The sequence below is a fragment of the Nesoenas mayeri genome, assembly GCF_963082525.1.
Source record: "Nesoenas mayeri genome assembly, chromosome: 2".
In the NCBI taxonomy this organism is placed as follows: Eukaryota; Metazoa; Chordata; class Aves; order Columbiformes; family Columbidae; genus Nesoenas; species Nesoenas mayeri.
In genome coordinates, this window is record NC_137543.1 from 74,889,341 (window position 1) to 74,906,171 (window position 16,831).

At 37.3% G+C, this 16,831-nt stretch overlaps 1 protein-coding gene across 1 annotated transcript; it reads right to left on the reverse strand.

Annotated features, from left to right (window-relative positions):
• Nucleotides 1–310: 310 nt before the first annotated feature.
• LOC308053303 (uncharacterized protein C7orf57 homolog) lies at nucleotides 311–16,615 on the reverse strand (the record flags this gene model as incomplete). Its single annotated transcript, XM_080364159.1, has 6 exons — nucleotides 311–644; nucleotides 9,127–9,192; nucleotides 10,226–10,326; nucleotides 15,285–15,447; nucleotides 15,565–15,673; nucleotides 16,432–16,615. 6 exons carry the CDS (start codon nucleotides 16,613–16,615, stop codon nucleotides 311–313), a joined length of 957 nt encoding a protein of 318 aa, XP_080220285.1.
• Nucleotides 16,616–16,831: the final 216 nt, after the last annotated feature.

A 16,831-nucleotide genomic window follows, 5' to 3' on the forward strand; every position in this document is an offset into this window, starting at 1 on the left:
TGAGGAACAGCACTGGTGACTGGTTGCCACCCTTTGGGCCCTGCTCTTCAGCCAGTTCTTCACCCAGTGCACCATGAACCTGCCCATCCCACAGCTGTGGGCGACACACTGTGAGGGACAACATCAAAAGCCTTACTAAAATACAGAAAAACTACATCTACCACCTTCCCTTCATCCACTAGGCAGGTGACTTTATCATAGTAGGATATCAAATTAGTTAAACAGGACTTCCCCTTTGTGAACCCATGCTGACTGTACCTGATGATTGCACTATTCTTTAAATGCCTTTCAATAGTACCCAGTATGATCTTCATGATTTTTCAGGAACCAAGGTTAGACTAGTAGGTCTGTAGTTTCCTGGGTCTTCTCTCACACCCTTTTTGTAGATCAGAATAACATTGGGTAGCTTCCAGTCAGCAGGAACTTTCCCAGACTCCCAAGACTTTTCGTAGATGATCAAGAGGGGTCCTGCCATAACATCTGCCAGCTCCTTCAGTACTCTGGGACAACTCACATTAGGCCCCGTAGACTTGTGAACATTCAGCTGATACAGCTGATCCCCTACAATTTCAGTGTCCACAAATGGAAAGTTCCTGTTCCCACACTCATGGTCCTCCAATTCAGGGGTCCAGGCAGCCTGAGGTCTATCAGTTTTATTAAAGACTGAGGAAGAAAAGTATTGAATGCTTCTGCTTTTTCCCCATGCCTATTAGTCAGGTAACCATCTTCAACAAGTGTTGATGCAATGTTTTCTTTAGACATCCTCTTGCTATTAACATACCTTAAACAAAGGCTTTCTTCTTCTCTGACACAACACTGGCCAGTTTCAACTCCAACTGCACTTTGGCCTTTCATGTCTTCTCCCTGCATATACAGACCACAGCTCTGTAATCTTCCTAAAAAGCCTGACCCTGATTCCAGAGATCATACGATTTATTTTTCCTCTTTAGTTCCATGAGGAGTTCCCTGTTCAGCCAAGCCTGACTTACTACACAGTGGAATTCCCTGCTCCTGTGCTTCCAAAAGGTGGTTCTTAAAAAATTACTTGTAATTTTTGTAATCCAAAAAAGTACTTGTGGACTCCAAAGTTCTCAAAAGCAGATTCCCTAGGTACTCCTCTAAATAGCTCCCTGAACAGCTTAATCTTTGCACTCCTGAAGTCCAGGATAGCAACTCTGCTGTCCTTTTTTCTCATTACACTGAAAATTTTCAACTCAAGCAGTCATGATCACTGTGGCAAAGATGGCCACCTACCATCACATCTCCCTCAAGTCCTTCTCTATTCACAAATATCAAGTGTGACACTATGTCCTGGTTTTGTTAAAAACAAGTTTCTCTTTCAGTGAATTTTGCCTGTCAGCTAAAGCCTTCATATTAACTGCATTTTCCTGGAGAACCAGACACATGTTTTGGTAAAACCTAGCAATGGAATGTGAAGTTATTGATAAGCATGGATGGACATCTCGCGAGAGGGGCGATGAGAAACAAGTAACCAAGAAACTGACCAACTGTGTATAACATTCCATTCACGTGAATACTTCATATAAAAGTGGGAGATCACGAGGATCTCGTCCCTTTCCTTTTTCCTTTTTCCCTATGGCCGACTTTAGGAGAGGACCTTGCTAGTCGTCCCTGCGAACTGAGGCCTAGTGACAGACTGAATCCAGCTCTGGTTGGCTGTGGAGTCTAATCCAGGACTTTGGGTGCCGGCTCTGCAGTTGCTGAGACTTTCAAGATTGGTTTTATATATTTTGTATTATTTTCTCTATTCTTATTAGTAGCATTAGTAAAACATCTTCAATTTTTTCCAACTCTCTTATCTCTGTTATTCTTTTCCTCCCAATCGCCTCTCCTTAGTGGAAAGGGGGGGACAGGGAGGGGCAAAAGGGGAAAGGGGGGGGGGAAGAGGGGGTTAACAATACATCTGCCAGGGTTTTATTGTCACCCCGCAATCTTAACCCTCGACACACTACCATCTTAAGTCAGATAATCTTTTATGGTTAAAAGCTTGAGCACCAATAGGTTTTTAACATGCTGCATCACCAAAGCAGCTAGCGTGCAATCATTTGTTGATTCAGAAAATTCTGACAAGTCCCCTCTGCATAAATAAAATAACAGATTCTCCACAACTTGCTGTGAAATAGCTCCTAGCTAAACTCAAGGTCTTGCAAAAGAGAGAAATACAAAATACACCCACAGCTCCTAAAGCTAGACAGGCAAGTGTAGCACAGCTGTAGCTGTGTCATCTCCAGCGCTACTTGGGCATGGCTGACCTTGCCATTAACAGAAATTGGCCAGTTAGCCTGAGAAAAATAAACAAAACCAAGCTGTGAATTTAACTCATGCCTTTTTTAGTTCTGGAAGTGTGGCACCAGTTCCTCATAAAGCACCAGCGAGATCCTGAACAAGAGATGAAAACATTTGCAAGACGGATCCAGCACATTTGCAATGGAAATAGAGCTACAATCCCACAAGTTTTGACACTATAAGGAACTTGGAAAGAGAGACTGCAAAATACACTCAGCTTGACACTCACTTTCCTAGGTCTGTTTTACAGAGCCAAATCTCCTATTTTTATGTACTCCATTAAGAGAGATGTGGGCCAAACATGAGGTCTTCTAAGAGAAGCTACACTTAATCTGGCACAACCAGTTCAAGCTGGAAACAGACAAATTTAGAATGATTAAAGGATTATCCTTTTCCATCAATTGACTTGAAATCGAAAGGAAAAGCAAAGGAAAAAAAAAATCACAAAGCACCTTGTAAGCATAATTTTAACATTGTTTATACAGTAGTTGAAGACACTAAACTCAGAAACTTGCAGTGAAATTTTTTAAATCATTTTTTCAACCAGAACCACACTGTAGTTTGTCATAGTAGGGATTTATTTATTGTGAGACAGAGCAACTAAAACCTTGGTACATAACCTTCTTCTGAACACCAGGAGGGTAGACACATTGGGCACAAGGTGTTACCAAGATGTATTTATTACAAAATCATATACTGGGCATTTAGAGTCAAATATCTTAATTTCCTATCCCATACCAAAGGACTTTGTATGGGAATATGAGAGAGAAAAATTCCCTGCTCACAGATGTGTTTCGAGCCATGAATGGCATACAGGAGGATTTGCTTCACAAAAACCTGTGACCTCTTCATCTTGTTAAATCTTTAATAGGTAAAACAGTAATGCGTCTTCATTTTTCTGTTCCTTGAATTTTTGTCAAATTTGAAAGCTATGGTACTTGGACAATCCAAAATGAGCACCTTAGAACAGTATTTTAATTCTGGGGAATAAACTTTTCCTTCAAACAGGAATATTACCTACTCCTTCATCTCAAGGTCCACTGAAAAATCTGCTTTGACTTTCAGGAGATTTATCCTTCAGCTATGTATTAAGAGAATAATCAGTGTAAATTACTTCTTTTATAAATAAAGAACAATCAGGGTACTATAGTTACCTTGTCTGAAATGTTCAATAAATAATACATCTCTGAATCTCATAGTTAGCAGCCACCTTTGCTCTCAGTTATCTCTAGAAAACTGTTCAAAAAAATTAAATTGGTTTTAAACTTCCTATTTTTGTAGTCTCTGGGTTTTCATTTCATTTTGTATTTTAGTGTGTAAGATACCTCTCATGTAAAAATACAAAATATGTTACTAAATGTTATTTTAGAAGGGTGAAAAATACACAACTACAGACTGAGATTATTACAAAAATAAATTGCAAAACCTGCTACTGGCTTCGCTTTTCAGGTTTTTATTGCATGGATTAAAACTTGCATCTATGGAAAGTAAGGCTGTCCGTCCTTTTATAATAAAAACTATACTCCCTCCTTCTCTCCATAGACCATTTTTATAGTCAATTGCTCAAATAGTTCACCATAGCTGTTCAGAAACCCATTGCATTTTGATTCTTCAGTCATTTTGGATGTTTGGTATCATTAAAAGTATTAAGAGGATGACAAAATGTGCTATGACTGAAATTACACATTTCCATTTCTAGCTTTCCTTCTAGGCTATAGCATGCATAACTACATTTTGAAAAGTAATCTGCAGAAAACCTCAAAACTAGAATATTAGGCTATTTGCTTATAAAAAAAAAAACTTGGGCTTCATCCTACATCTTTTACAACTAAGTCTGCACATTCAGTGCAGATATGAGTATCTGAAGTCACTGAAACTTTAGATGCTGAAGAAATGAATAGGCTAATTCAATTTTTGTTTGCATTGCTACACCAAGAGTTAATGTATATATATACTTGATCTCTGGAAACGTATTTATATTTTAGTCTAGTCTAAAAAGACTTAAGCATATGAAGTATGTATTAGGTCACATTAAAATTAAAAAAAAACATTAGACTTTGCTACAGTTAAATGGTTGCACATAAAAGGAAAATTACTCTTTGGTACCTGAACTGCCAAGTTATTTTAGATCTGTATCTGGAATTCTCTTTTAAAAACATTCACATATTCAGTATACTTGGATGTAATTCATAAAACGAAACTGCCCTTTTTTTAAATCTTTGGGCTTGCAAAGCAACCAGCATTCAAAAAAATAAATTATCTCGCTACTTACTTAAAGACATTCAGGTCAGAGATGCAGCACAGTAAAACTAAATAAACATTTCAGCATTAAAAAAAATAAGGCTAGATTTTGTAAGTAAGCATCCAGTATTTGACTTTAGCATCTCTCTGAAAAACAAACACTGAAAACCCTTCTAGACCCAGAAGCTTCCACTGCTTTAACATGGAACTGCTGATGACTGAAAACTACCAGCTGCATGACAGCATTGACTCACAAGTAAAGAAAACAACATAATTATTGGGGTAAGGTGAACTTAAGCAACACATTTCCATCCTTGAATTCAGTTGGAGCTTTTTGATTCGTTACACTATTTTGATGTCCCTTGGAAAGCTGGTGAGTTACGCTTCTGCTGCAGCTCTCCATTATCCTGAAGGCACAAACACAAATTCCAGGGTTCTCCACCTGCTCTTAGAAAGAGAAATCTTAGTCTGAAGCAGCACTTCAGACTGTTAATATTCTAACTCATAGTATTCTGACTGTGATCCATGAAGACTCAGTTGACCAGCAGAGTGGATCAAACATCTCCTTGGCTTGACTGAGGAAAGCTGAGTATACATTAATGGCACATTAGCAAACTTCTAAGAATTTGAGGAAAGTCATGTGGATATTGCCTAAAGGTGACCAAGGTAAAAAAAAAAACAATTTTTAACAATAGGATATGATGTACACTTTTAAAATGTCTGAAAACCATCACTATAAACACTTCTAAGAACATGACTACAGTAAAGCAAAATAACAGTGCTGAGTGACTACGATAGCATCTCAGCTGTCTTTCTGTCTCTGCCTCTAACAATTGCACAAAATTATGACAGTTTTGGAGAAGAACTCGAATACTGAGGAAAAAGTGTTCAAAAGACAAGAGGACATCAAACAGCTCAAAAAGTAATAGTTACTTCAGGAAATTTTGTACAGATCTTAACGAGACAGGGAGACTGTCATAGAGAAAGGAATTATTAGAATTCATGTTTGCAGGTCAGGACTATTGCAGCCACACAGGAATTCTTATTTTACAGAATAAATTTGGAGGGCTTTGGCATAGCAAGCGCCTTCATGTCCATGTGAGCAGGTGATCTATAAATCTGTAAATACTTTCAAATACCCATGCTGGGTTTTCAGTTATTTGTGTGTGTTTTGGTTTTGTTTGGTTTTTGTTGTTGTATTACTGTCTCCAACTTTTTCAGTAAATTTGTACTAAACACCTTTCAGAAAACTTTCTACAAAAAGTGAGATTGAAATTGATTCAATAAATGCTTAAGAACAATAAACCTCCTTACTCAACTGATGCACATTAAAAAAAAAAAGGCTTGGCTGCCTTATCATTAATCAACTTCACTTCAGAAAGTTTGTTAATCATATCATTTTTCCCCTTCTATGTTTTGGCCAGTAAAGCATGTAACTGCAAATAGTATTTTCAAAATCAGTTTTTCTTACAAAAATCAAAGTGGACTATTGCTGATAGTTATGTCCTTAAAGTATACTACAAAGGCTGTCATACACAGAACTTATTTTACTGTTGCAGTTTACCACTGGTGGGCACAACAAACCCTGCTCTCTGTTACACTTCTTTATAGACACTAAAAAGTAGAACCTCTTCCAAAAACTCTATCAAATAAAGACAGATGAATTCCCAGATAGTGCATGCTCATAGGACTCAATAATTCTGAAAAATTCACAAAATGGTACTTATTTTTTTACACCATCATGTAGCTACTGGTGATAACTGCACTAGATGTAGAATTCTATAGTTCAAATCCTAAGGATATCAACAATTGGCCTGATATACATATATGATTTCTCACACAAGCTTATTCTTTAGTGCACCTCTATAATGACAGTTGACAGTTTTTCTACTGGTCAGTTTTTAATGCTATGAGCTCCATCTCTGCCATCCCCTGGCACTCTCGATTAGAAAAGTAGATTTCACCAAAAGCTCTGCTTTCACAGGAAAATTAATGGTTTCATTGTGTCCAAACATAATCCACAATACAAACTGTAAGTGAAAATAGATACAATAAAGTATTCCCCCCCCCCCCCCCCCCAAGATACAGCTTGATGCAAATCTTTTTGGAAAGTTGTGCTAACCAATAACTGCACATTTATGTATCTTGATATGTTTTAGCCTTTTATTTTTGTAAATACAATTTAGACAGTTGAATTGTTGGTTACAATGAACAGCAAAGTTGGACTCAGATTCTGGGTCTAACAACATCGAGAACAAAACCTTCAGAAACTTTCACTGGAAATTTTGAGGGTTCCGATTAGCAAGAGGTTTATGTATTTCCAAACAATTTTCATATCAAAGTTGTAAAGAAAAGTACTACAAAGCCAAAACCTCTACACATCTGTTCAAGTAAATGTATATTCAGTAATACATTTTAAAAACTTCACCTCTTGGATTCAAAGGTGTACAATGTACTGATCACACTCTGAAAAGGAAACTAGAATTACAGTTTTACTCATTAAAACCTTTACTTCTCATAGTATTAGCAAAAATATCGTATTGAAATTGCATCCACTTTCTGATGGGCTTTATAATAAATATTTAAGTATTCATAAGATTTCAGTGATATACCCTAATTCAAGTAGGTAACAGAGCAAGTGTTAAAGTATTAGTGTATCCAACTTTTTCAAAATATTAAAATAATTTATATCTATTGCTACTTCAAAGTACGAGCCTTTTTGGCAGTGTAAGTAAACATGGAGGTCGAACATTTAATATTTTTGTCACAGTCAAAACTTCAGGACTAAGAAAATTTTTTATTTGATAGCTGAAAGTGCAGACATCGTGCATAATGTAGTCCGCCTAATAGTTCAGCTTCTGTGTAACATCACTGTAACAGGAAATGCCATCAGGCCTTAATTTAATTATGTGGCTGAACACTATGACTGATCAACTAGTTCTTGTGCAGTGGGCATAGCAACAGAATTGTCAGAGAAAGCTGAATATCTGGTCTAAATAAATGTGCTTTGGGGACTAAGAAGTCATCTTTCCAGTGAAGGTTTGACTTTTTCACTGCAAGTATCCCTACCAGTTCAATTCTTTCTATTTACATTTCATCCCGTATCATACAGTTCTCCTTCACTTTTCTTTAAGGCATAGGTCATGACTATAAGTGTAATTTAAGAAAGTAACTTGCTGGTTCGGACACATCGATATCGTAACCATGTCTGGTCAAATCTGCAGCAACATGGCAACCCTGTTTGACAATAGCAAAGGAGCACTAGGCCAGTGTAGGAAAGGACTTCAGTTTTGCTTTATTTATTATATTAAGGGAAGTCTAGGAATACACACTGACAGCTGTAGCCTGTTCTTTATAATTTGCTGTAAACATGTATGATGAAGTTTGTCCATATTATAAACCAAAATTACTTTTCAGGGGTGAAGGGATGAAGTCAATTATAAAAAGTAATCTAACAAAGATATAGATAGTGGACTGTATAAACCATATACTTTCCCCAATAGTGTTTTAAATTACTTATTATATCTCTGAAACAGTGGTTTTGACTAGTTGCTTGCAGGTGCTGATTCAGACTGTGGTGGCTCTGAATCTGCAATAAAAAGAGATAAAAGTTCTTAGGATAAATTCAACCATAAGAAAAATATCAACTAAAATTTTCAGTTTCTCTCATGTCAAAATACGTACAAATTCCAGTACTTTTACTTTTTAACTAACAAGATAGACAAGCTACCTATGAAGTTTGCAGTATGATGCAAATCTATAACCCAACACAAATGGATTATAGATTTACATATGGAATGGGTTATAGCTCCTGTCTGATGTGTCTTAGACTCAGCCTGTGCAAGAAAGAACAGGGAAAGCTCCATCTCAAAAGGGAGATGCGAGGTGCTCATGATGCCAATTGCTTTGGATAAGCAGACAAAAGGACCCAAGTGGGAAGGAAATACAAGCACTACATTCAGCATTTTAATGTAAATGTTTTCAAGTGATGCATTAGTAGCTATTACCATTGTGCATGACAAAGTAAGGTTTGAAATCACAGGTAAACACTGGATAACTTTTTTCTCCCTAATAAAACTGTTGCAATGCCACTGTCTTCAACGATGTGCATATATTTATTTTGACAAATTCTTAAACACAAGTATGGATAACATTTGTCACAGAAGTTTTCAGAAAAATAAAGACTGTTCGCAACAAATATTTTATAGTCTGCTTAAATTTAGGCTGGAGGACAGCTGTGTCTCTGCAGCATTTTGCAAAAACATGTCACACAGAAGCCCTTCGATCAGAACAGAGCTTACTTCTGCAATTGTAAAGATGAAAAAAATCCATGAAAGCCCCTGCCTCTGCTGACTACAAACAGGAGCACTCTTTTCTTTACCTGGTCATAGGGTACTGTAAGCTAAACATGATAATTCAGTAAGGCTCAGCATAAGGTTCACACAAATTACTCACGCTACCCTGTGCTGTTACCTTGAGATCCCAATTCACTTTAAAAGAAACAGCTTTCAATAATTTTACCTTTGGACTGCTCACTATTTTCTGATGTTTCTGGAATCTTTTTTTCCCGTCCAGTACACAGTCCCATAACCATTGCTAATTAATTTGCTAAAATTTACTGCTTCACTTGTTCTCTGACCAGGCCTGTAAATCCAAACATATTAAGGAAAACAACAGCATAAGTAAACAAAAATGGGGATCAGGTGAGAAAATTTTATTTTGCATAGAAAGGGCAATAGCCTTATAACAACTTATTTCTAAGTAACTAAACATATATTCTACACGTAATCATCTAAGAAAAACAAAACAAAAAAATCAAAGCTCACAACTAATTGTGATTCAGTAATGTGTAATTTTTTGCAAGAAGAGCCATCCATTTTATTGGAACTTAACATATAGAACACACAGTTCTGGTGTGATGAGATGAAAAAGTGAAAAAGGAAAATGACACAAAGAATGTGTAAGTAAAAAAGGCTGAAAATACTCATTTTGTGTTGCGTGAGTGTGCTCCTACATTCATTAGGCAGCTTAATCACTTATTTGCATCATTAACATATTTCTAAAACGTACTGGAATTACTGACTACTGTGTAATAAATTTTTAAGACAAAGTGTGCAGAAACAATTCAGTTGTGCACACAGCTGATTATGTGATCACAAGTGATATAACAATTTGCTTAAAAGAGTACTATCTTCCAGGTGTTCCTTACACTATTTTTGCTGTGCCTGACCTTATTTAGGCTGCAGTTTATATTTTCTTAAATGTTAGTCCTAACTTGTGTTTCTGCAACTTATGCTAGCAAAACTAAAAATCTACATTATACTTTGCATCTGTTCACTGGTATCAAGAAAAAAAAAATTGAATACGTGTGCCACAAGAAGACATGAAACTGTACGCTTAGTTTTCCTAAACCAAAGTTATATTGAATAGCTTTCCTGTATGAGTTAAAATGCTGTTACAGAATCACAGAATGGTTAGAGTTGGAAAGGACCTCTTTTAGTTGTTTATAAAACTATTCTAGTATCACACATGATAGCAAGTTTAGTAGCAGTAAGGATCCACCAAGTCAATACACATATCCACTAATCTCTGCAATTTCACAAGGAGTAATATTACTTGCATGCACAAATAGTTGCAGGCTTATGAGTTTAATCAACTTCCTAAGTGTACTACTTACATAGGTGGGAAGGAAAGCTTATTTTTTCCACTAAATTCCTTGCTTGTAGAAGCATTTGGCATTCTCCTTGTGTATTTAGGATTTATAGCTGGGAGTTTTACCTGTGTCAGAGAAATCTTAACTTAATAAAAGGAATAATGAAAAAATAACCAAAAAGATTATATGATAATACAGCCTTCAAAAGTGAACCTTATATTAAAGGCCCTAAATGTCTTCAAATTTTACTCTTATCTATATTTTTTCTATAAGAACTGAGGAGTATAAAGGAATAGCAAAAGATAAAACAGCACTTTAGGTATTCTAGATGAGATCAGCTGTTTGTTCAGTATGTCAAAACTGCAAAATGTGCTCTTCACAAGCTTTTCCCTCACAGTACCCAAAGTTAAGCTTCAAATTCAAACTTATCCATCGCATTATCTCATCCTGGCTCATTTCTCTGTATGTGGTATATGAAAACATCCCAACATGGCTTACAAAAGCCATAAAAAGCATAAAACATCCCATATAATAAGAACACAGTTGTGGTACACTGAGGTTCGAAATGCAGACAAATACAAATATATTAGGGGAAGCCTACAACAGCGTATTTACTTTTATCATCTTGCACTTGCTAATGACAGGTAAAGAAACTCAGTGCTGACTGAAAGACAAAAAAATGACACCTAGCAAGCCAGTGAAATGACATCACAAACTGAAAGTTGGACAACCAAAAAGTAATGGAGAAACATTAGCAACACATATCAAAGCTGTTTAACCAATCAAAATCACCAGCTGCTGAGTGGTCAGTTTAGTTTCCTATCAAACAAAAGCATTAAATACACCAAACAATTCCCAGATGTTTTTCACTAATAGCTGCTAAAAAATACTGAAGTTAAAGTAAAAAAAAAATAAATTTTAAAGACTATTTTCAGCCTTCTTCATTGCAAGAAGAAAAGAGGGTGGAAAAGTCCTGAAGATAACACAAAATTTTCAAAGCTTATTAACAAAGTTTTTGTGTTATATTAATATATCCTTTTAATTAGAACCTACATACTATTTGACCCTTTTCTCTTTTAAACATGCAACACAAGAGAGCACCCCATAAGATAAAAGATATTACTTGCAGGTTATTAAAAAATCAGGACTGGGTAAGTAGAAGTGAAGTGTATTGCTCTGTAAATTTAAAAGTAAAAATGCTTTTCACCTGTGTGGACATCCCTACTGCAATACAGTTAACAAGGCAAAAAATTATAAACAGAATGCAAAAATTAGCGGCATCATCAATAGTTGCACTTGGATTGCAGACACTGCAAAACAACTCATATGAAAACAGCCATGAGGAGAAGATTTCAGCATAGATGTAAACATACCATGGACTTCTCAAGCAGCCCATGCATGTTTAGTATGGAAAGAGCCAAGAAAAGTATAATGGTATTTGAATGCATCTAACTAATTAAAAAGCCACTGAAAAAGTTGACCTGAATGACCAGGAAGAAAGAGAAGCCTGGGACAGACAGTTCTACTGATTCTGAAACAGGACATCAATGCAAACCGACGTGTTAAGTCAGTGCGGAAATCCTTACAGACTTCAGTGGGAGTCAAGCCTTGCCAAAAGAAAAATACCAGAATCTGGTAAAGAATAAGTGGATGGGCTACTAGATTTTGGCCTGACAGATGTTATGTTGAAGCTTAAAGAGATGAAAAATGGGGATACTTGTCAAAAAAGAAGAGATGATACTAGCAAAAATATGCAATGATGTCGGATTAACCTGTACAACCTGGAGGTTAAAAAACACTCTAGCTGCTTGAAACAGCTTTTCAAATCCATTAACATCATTCTCATCTGGAAGCAGCCTATTTGTGCTTTATGTTTCAAAAGTGCTACACTATTATGCAAAAAATGATAGTGCTGGTTTCTGTCTATCATTAAGCTGTACCATTTATGCTACGACGTACCATGGAAGTTTCAGATCCAAGATACAGCTACTTACAGTTTCAGCTAAGAAAATATTTAACTGGACAAACAGAAATCATCAATCTCAGGTAACTTTTGTCACATACTGAAGGCATGATGGCACACAGAACACCACAAAAACGCAATTTGATAGTCAGGATACACACATAGTAGATGGAAAGATACAAGACACTCCGCTTGGCACTGAAGGGAGGTATTAGAAAAGGTAGTAATTAAAGAGTTAATTAAAGGCAGGCCAAGGAGGGACATCTAGAGAGATTTTGTCTAGAGACAGACAAAGGACCAATTGTCAAAACTCAAGGGAAAAAAAAGGGCAAGGGAAAGGAAAAGCAATGAGAAAAGACTTAAAAGCTGCTAGCAGTTCTCACACCCTGTTTTAAAGGTTGTCTTTTCTTGGTATTAAATGAGACAGGTTAGCATAACTTGCAGGTGTCAAAATGTTCCCTGCTGTTCCAGTCGGCTAACGAGTGACAAAAAGAGCAAGGGAACAGATCAGAGTTTGGTTTTGGAGGGCACCTGTAGTTCTGTTCAGTACTGTTGGTTACTTTGCTTATCAAATTCAGTATTAAAACCCTTGCACCTCTACATCCCAATGGTTATAGCTGAGGAGGCATTTTCAGTTTGACAAGCCTCTATTTAACAGGTGACAAGTTTCCCAGAGAAAGCAAACAACGTAGGACATCTTATATATGTTCTCAGTTTAAAAGCATTCTCTTCCTCTATGAAGAGATGGCAATGACATACCCTAAAAATTACTACCTAAATTTATTATACATACACATTTCTTAGTCTCAGATTCAAGAAGCATGCAATGTGATATGTATTGTTCCTGGCTGGTATATGAAGAACAACGGATACCTGTTGCCATCATGGAAAGATAAAAGCCTCTGGACAAAATCCTGGCTCTCCTGTGATCAAGGGAAAAATTCCACATTACCTTTCAAATCTCTCTCTGAGGTGAAATCCTTACCTCAGAAGAGTAATCCTTTTGCTATAGCACGTACATACATATGTATGTATGCATATATACACATACATTTCAGGCAAGTGCTTCAGACATGAAGCAATAATCTTAGTGGTATCACAGGAAGATTGCCTAATGCTGGATGCTAACCCTGATACCACTTCCAACTCATTTCCCAGACACAGCCCTGTCTCTTAAGCTTATAGGATTTTCTACTCAACCCAGCTGGTCCACATGATGCATAAGCGAAAGGATGCTCCCACCCGGGCTAATAGCCCATGCCTTTGGCATGAGCACATTAGTGCTTCATGCACTAACAAGTCTTTGCTGCTTTGCAAAATTCTTAGAAGAATGAGAATTATGCCCAAGACTGAGGTGTTAGAGAGGAGCTACAGAATCATCTAGAGGCATAAAGAACAATGTAATGATCCCTCTGATCTCCAGTCCTCCTCTACACAGTGACAACCACAATATAAGGGTTGGTGGAGATTCTAATACTTCAGAACAAAGTGGCATAAAAGCATAAAGCTCTAGAGCAAGCACTCACTTGGGAACAATGTTTTCCAAACTGAGTCAAATAAGTACCCTTAGAGGTTAAAATGTTTTTGCAGATGTTCCTAAGGGAGCCCTTTGGGATTTATCTCCACAATTGCATCACGCATCTCTCTTCTGAACAACTGCTTAGTCAGGCTGGACTGAAAAATACCTTTAATACGTTCGGTCTCAATACCTGACATAGTTTGCTGCTGCAGTATCATCATGTAGTCAAATAAATTTAATATTCCTTAGAAATGTGCCTGTGGTGTTTTGGAATACATCTCTTACATTTCAATATACGTCGAGAAAACTAAAATCAAGACTGTTTGGTAGGGCTAGATCCATTGCCTCACTTAAAGACTCTTCAGGGAAGTACTCAAAGCACAGGACAGAAACCTCCTATAAGAGAAGATGCAGGAAACAGCCACGAAAGAAGCACTATGTGATGTTTCAAGATATACGAGATCCTTTTCAGGGTACAACAAAGGTACTGTGAAGGACAACCATTTCAGAGATGGTGGTGTGGAGGCAGAGCTAAAGCTAGAGAGACAGAATCTGCCTTCTCAGGCACCTGATCTTAAATAAAATTTAGTACCTTGGACAAAACTCAACGTGACCTTCCAGAAGAGCAGTGTTTATTATATATAAGGGGCTCAGCAGATTTGGAATCTGAGCTAAATATATAACATGCTTTCATTTTGTATTTGGTGATAAATAAAACACATGGGAACTTTCATTCACATGACTGAATGAAACTGGATTTTGAACAAACTCCACCCAAACAGAAACGGGCCTCAGTCTCACTTTACCACAGCGACCCGAACATTTACTGTTATCAAAGTTAAATTTGACTCAGAGCACTGAAGATAATTATTTCTTAATAAGGGAATGAGGGACAGCACTTCCCATGCCTCCCAGTTCAATCCATTAAGAGGCTACATGGTAGGCTACATTTCTATTTTCAGTGCCTAAAACCTCCAATTGAAAAAAAGCTTCTCCTGCAGGCATCAGGCAATTTACAGTTTTAGCACACATTGCTTATTTGCCTGTTTCCACAGATTAAGTAAACACTCCCAAGCCTATGAGGTGTTCCCATTTACACAAGCCACCGTTCTGAATTCGCACTACTCATCTCAGCAACGGCTAAAGACTTTTTTCCTAAAATGTCCAACATCTGCCCCCCTGTTCAAGAAGGAAGGTACTGGGCTTCAAGTACATAAAATGCCTTTCCTTTTTCAGAATAGTCTTCTGTTCCTTCCCCCTCCTTCTCCCTTCCTCCTCCAAGATCATGAAACAAGAATTCTGCTCACTGAAAGTAATTGCAATGGAAATAAATCATAATAAGATAGAAACTAAATATTGGCTTTCACGCAAGGATACACACGATATATTGTGACTGGAAACTGCATTATATGCTACACCTGCAGCACTTAAGAGAAACAGTCTTTCTTCTCTTTATTTAACTGTGATATAAAAATTACTTCTGGAATACAGAAATTCAGGTGGACTACAATTTCCCTTTGGTAAGAACCCACAGGCCCATTTAGAAGCATCTTGACAAGTTCTGCAAGCAAAGCAGTGTCACGGAGTGCCTCTCCTCATACCTTCTTTTTCTCTAGGTTCTTCTTGTCCTCAGCATCTCGCTGCCAAACACTTTTCATATCAAAATCGAAAGGCCCTCTTTTTCTCTCATAACTATTACCATCATGGTCATCAGCCTTGAACTCTCTGTGAATCATATAATCTGGTAGAGAGGGAACATAGCTCCTGCAGAAAAAGATTTAACACTTGTTTGTACAAGGGATACATATCTTGCACTTTATTACAAAATTATTTTGAAACACTAACAGAAGAAGGAATCAGGTGGGGTGTCAGCAGACATACCGTGGCTTATCAGTTGCTGGGGGACTGGAACAGTGCAGGTACCAGTCAGGTGCAGCATATTCTGCTGGAGAAGAACTCCTTGTCAGAGGAGGGTAGTGCTTCAGTAGGTCTTGAGAGAAAAAGACAAAAGCCACTACTTTTCTGACTTCTTATCTGGTTCCAAAAGCATTACCTTTGTTTTCAGGTTGCTGTTTTATCAGGAAGAAATGCTTGTTTTATTTAGTAAGGAGCGTTTGTCTCCCTTGATAAAACAGACAGTCAGAACCCTGCAGCACTGCATTCCACTTGTACCTTGTTTATCTTGCTTTAAATGCTTTGACATGTTTCTACCAGTCTACTAATTCATATTTCTAGATTTGTCACCCTGCTCTAAGCATGCGAATAAGGCTCAAGTTCCTCACAGTGTCTTCTTTGATAAGGGAAATAACAAAAACACAAATCACCTTGATACCAGAACAGAGTATGTACACCACTGTAACAAAATGAACATCACAAAAAAAAAACCTTATAAACCTCTACCAAGTTTCTTGATGATGTTTTTTTTGTGACATCATTTTTACCAGACTACTACTTAAATAGGCCAAGCATGAACTGTAAAGACCTCACTCAAATGCAGCTAGGACACCATCATCTACTTTGATCAGATACAGTGCAAAACTACACATCTTGCTACAACGTACGTATATAGAACAGACTGCAAGGATGTCTTGACAAGGTGACCTCTTAGGTCACATTTTCAGTCCCTCAAGTTTTCCATATGTTAATTTCAAAACTCCAGAGGATTCTTCAGCAGTATTTACAAGCACTTTCTACCACCACTCTCAGGCAAAGTCAAATAAAACAATGGAAAAACAAACAGACACTGACCAGGTTGGCCTCCTTGCTTTGCCAGCTTGACATAAGCTGAATCGGACTCTTTGATCCACTTCCTGCGGCAGCCAGATGACACTTCATGAGGAGCTTCTGCAAGGTAACCAAGACCTGGAATCTGAGATGTTGGAGGAAGTGTGCTCCTCAAGGTTACAAATTTCTCTGGTGTTTTCAGTGGCATCTGGTATTACTGTCCTTTAATGATGGGCGGTGGGGTGACAGGAAATGATAAAAGTTAGCTGCTAGCATCCCTTTTTCAAGCAACTAACAAATCCGGCCCTCCTTAAACTTGAGAAATGTGCTGCGTATTACCTTTGAGACAGAAAAACCAGGCATGCTTATACCGGAGGCATATAGTACAAAAACCTTCTAGAGGATCAGATGAAACAAGGGAACA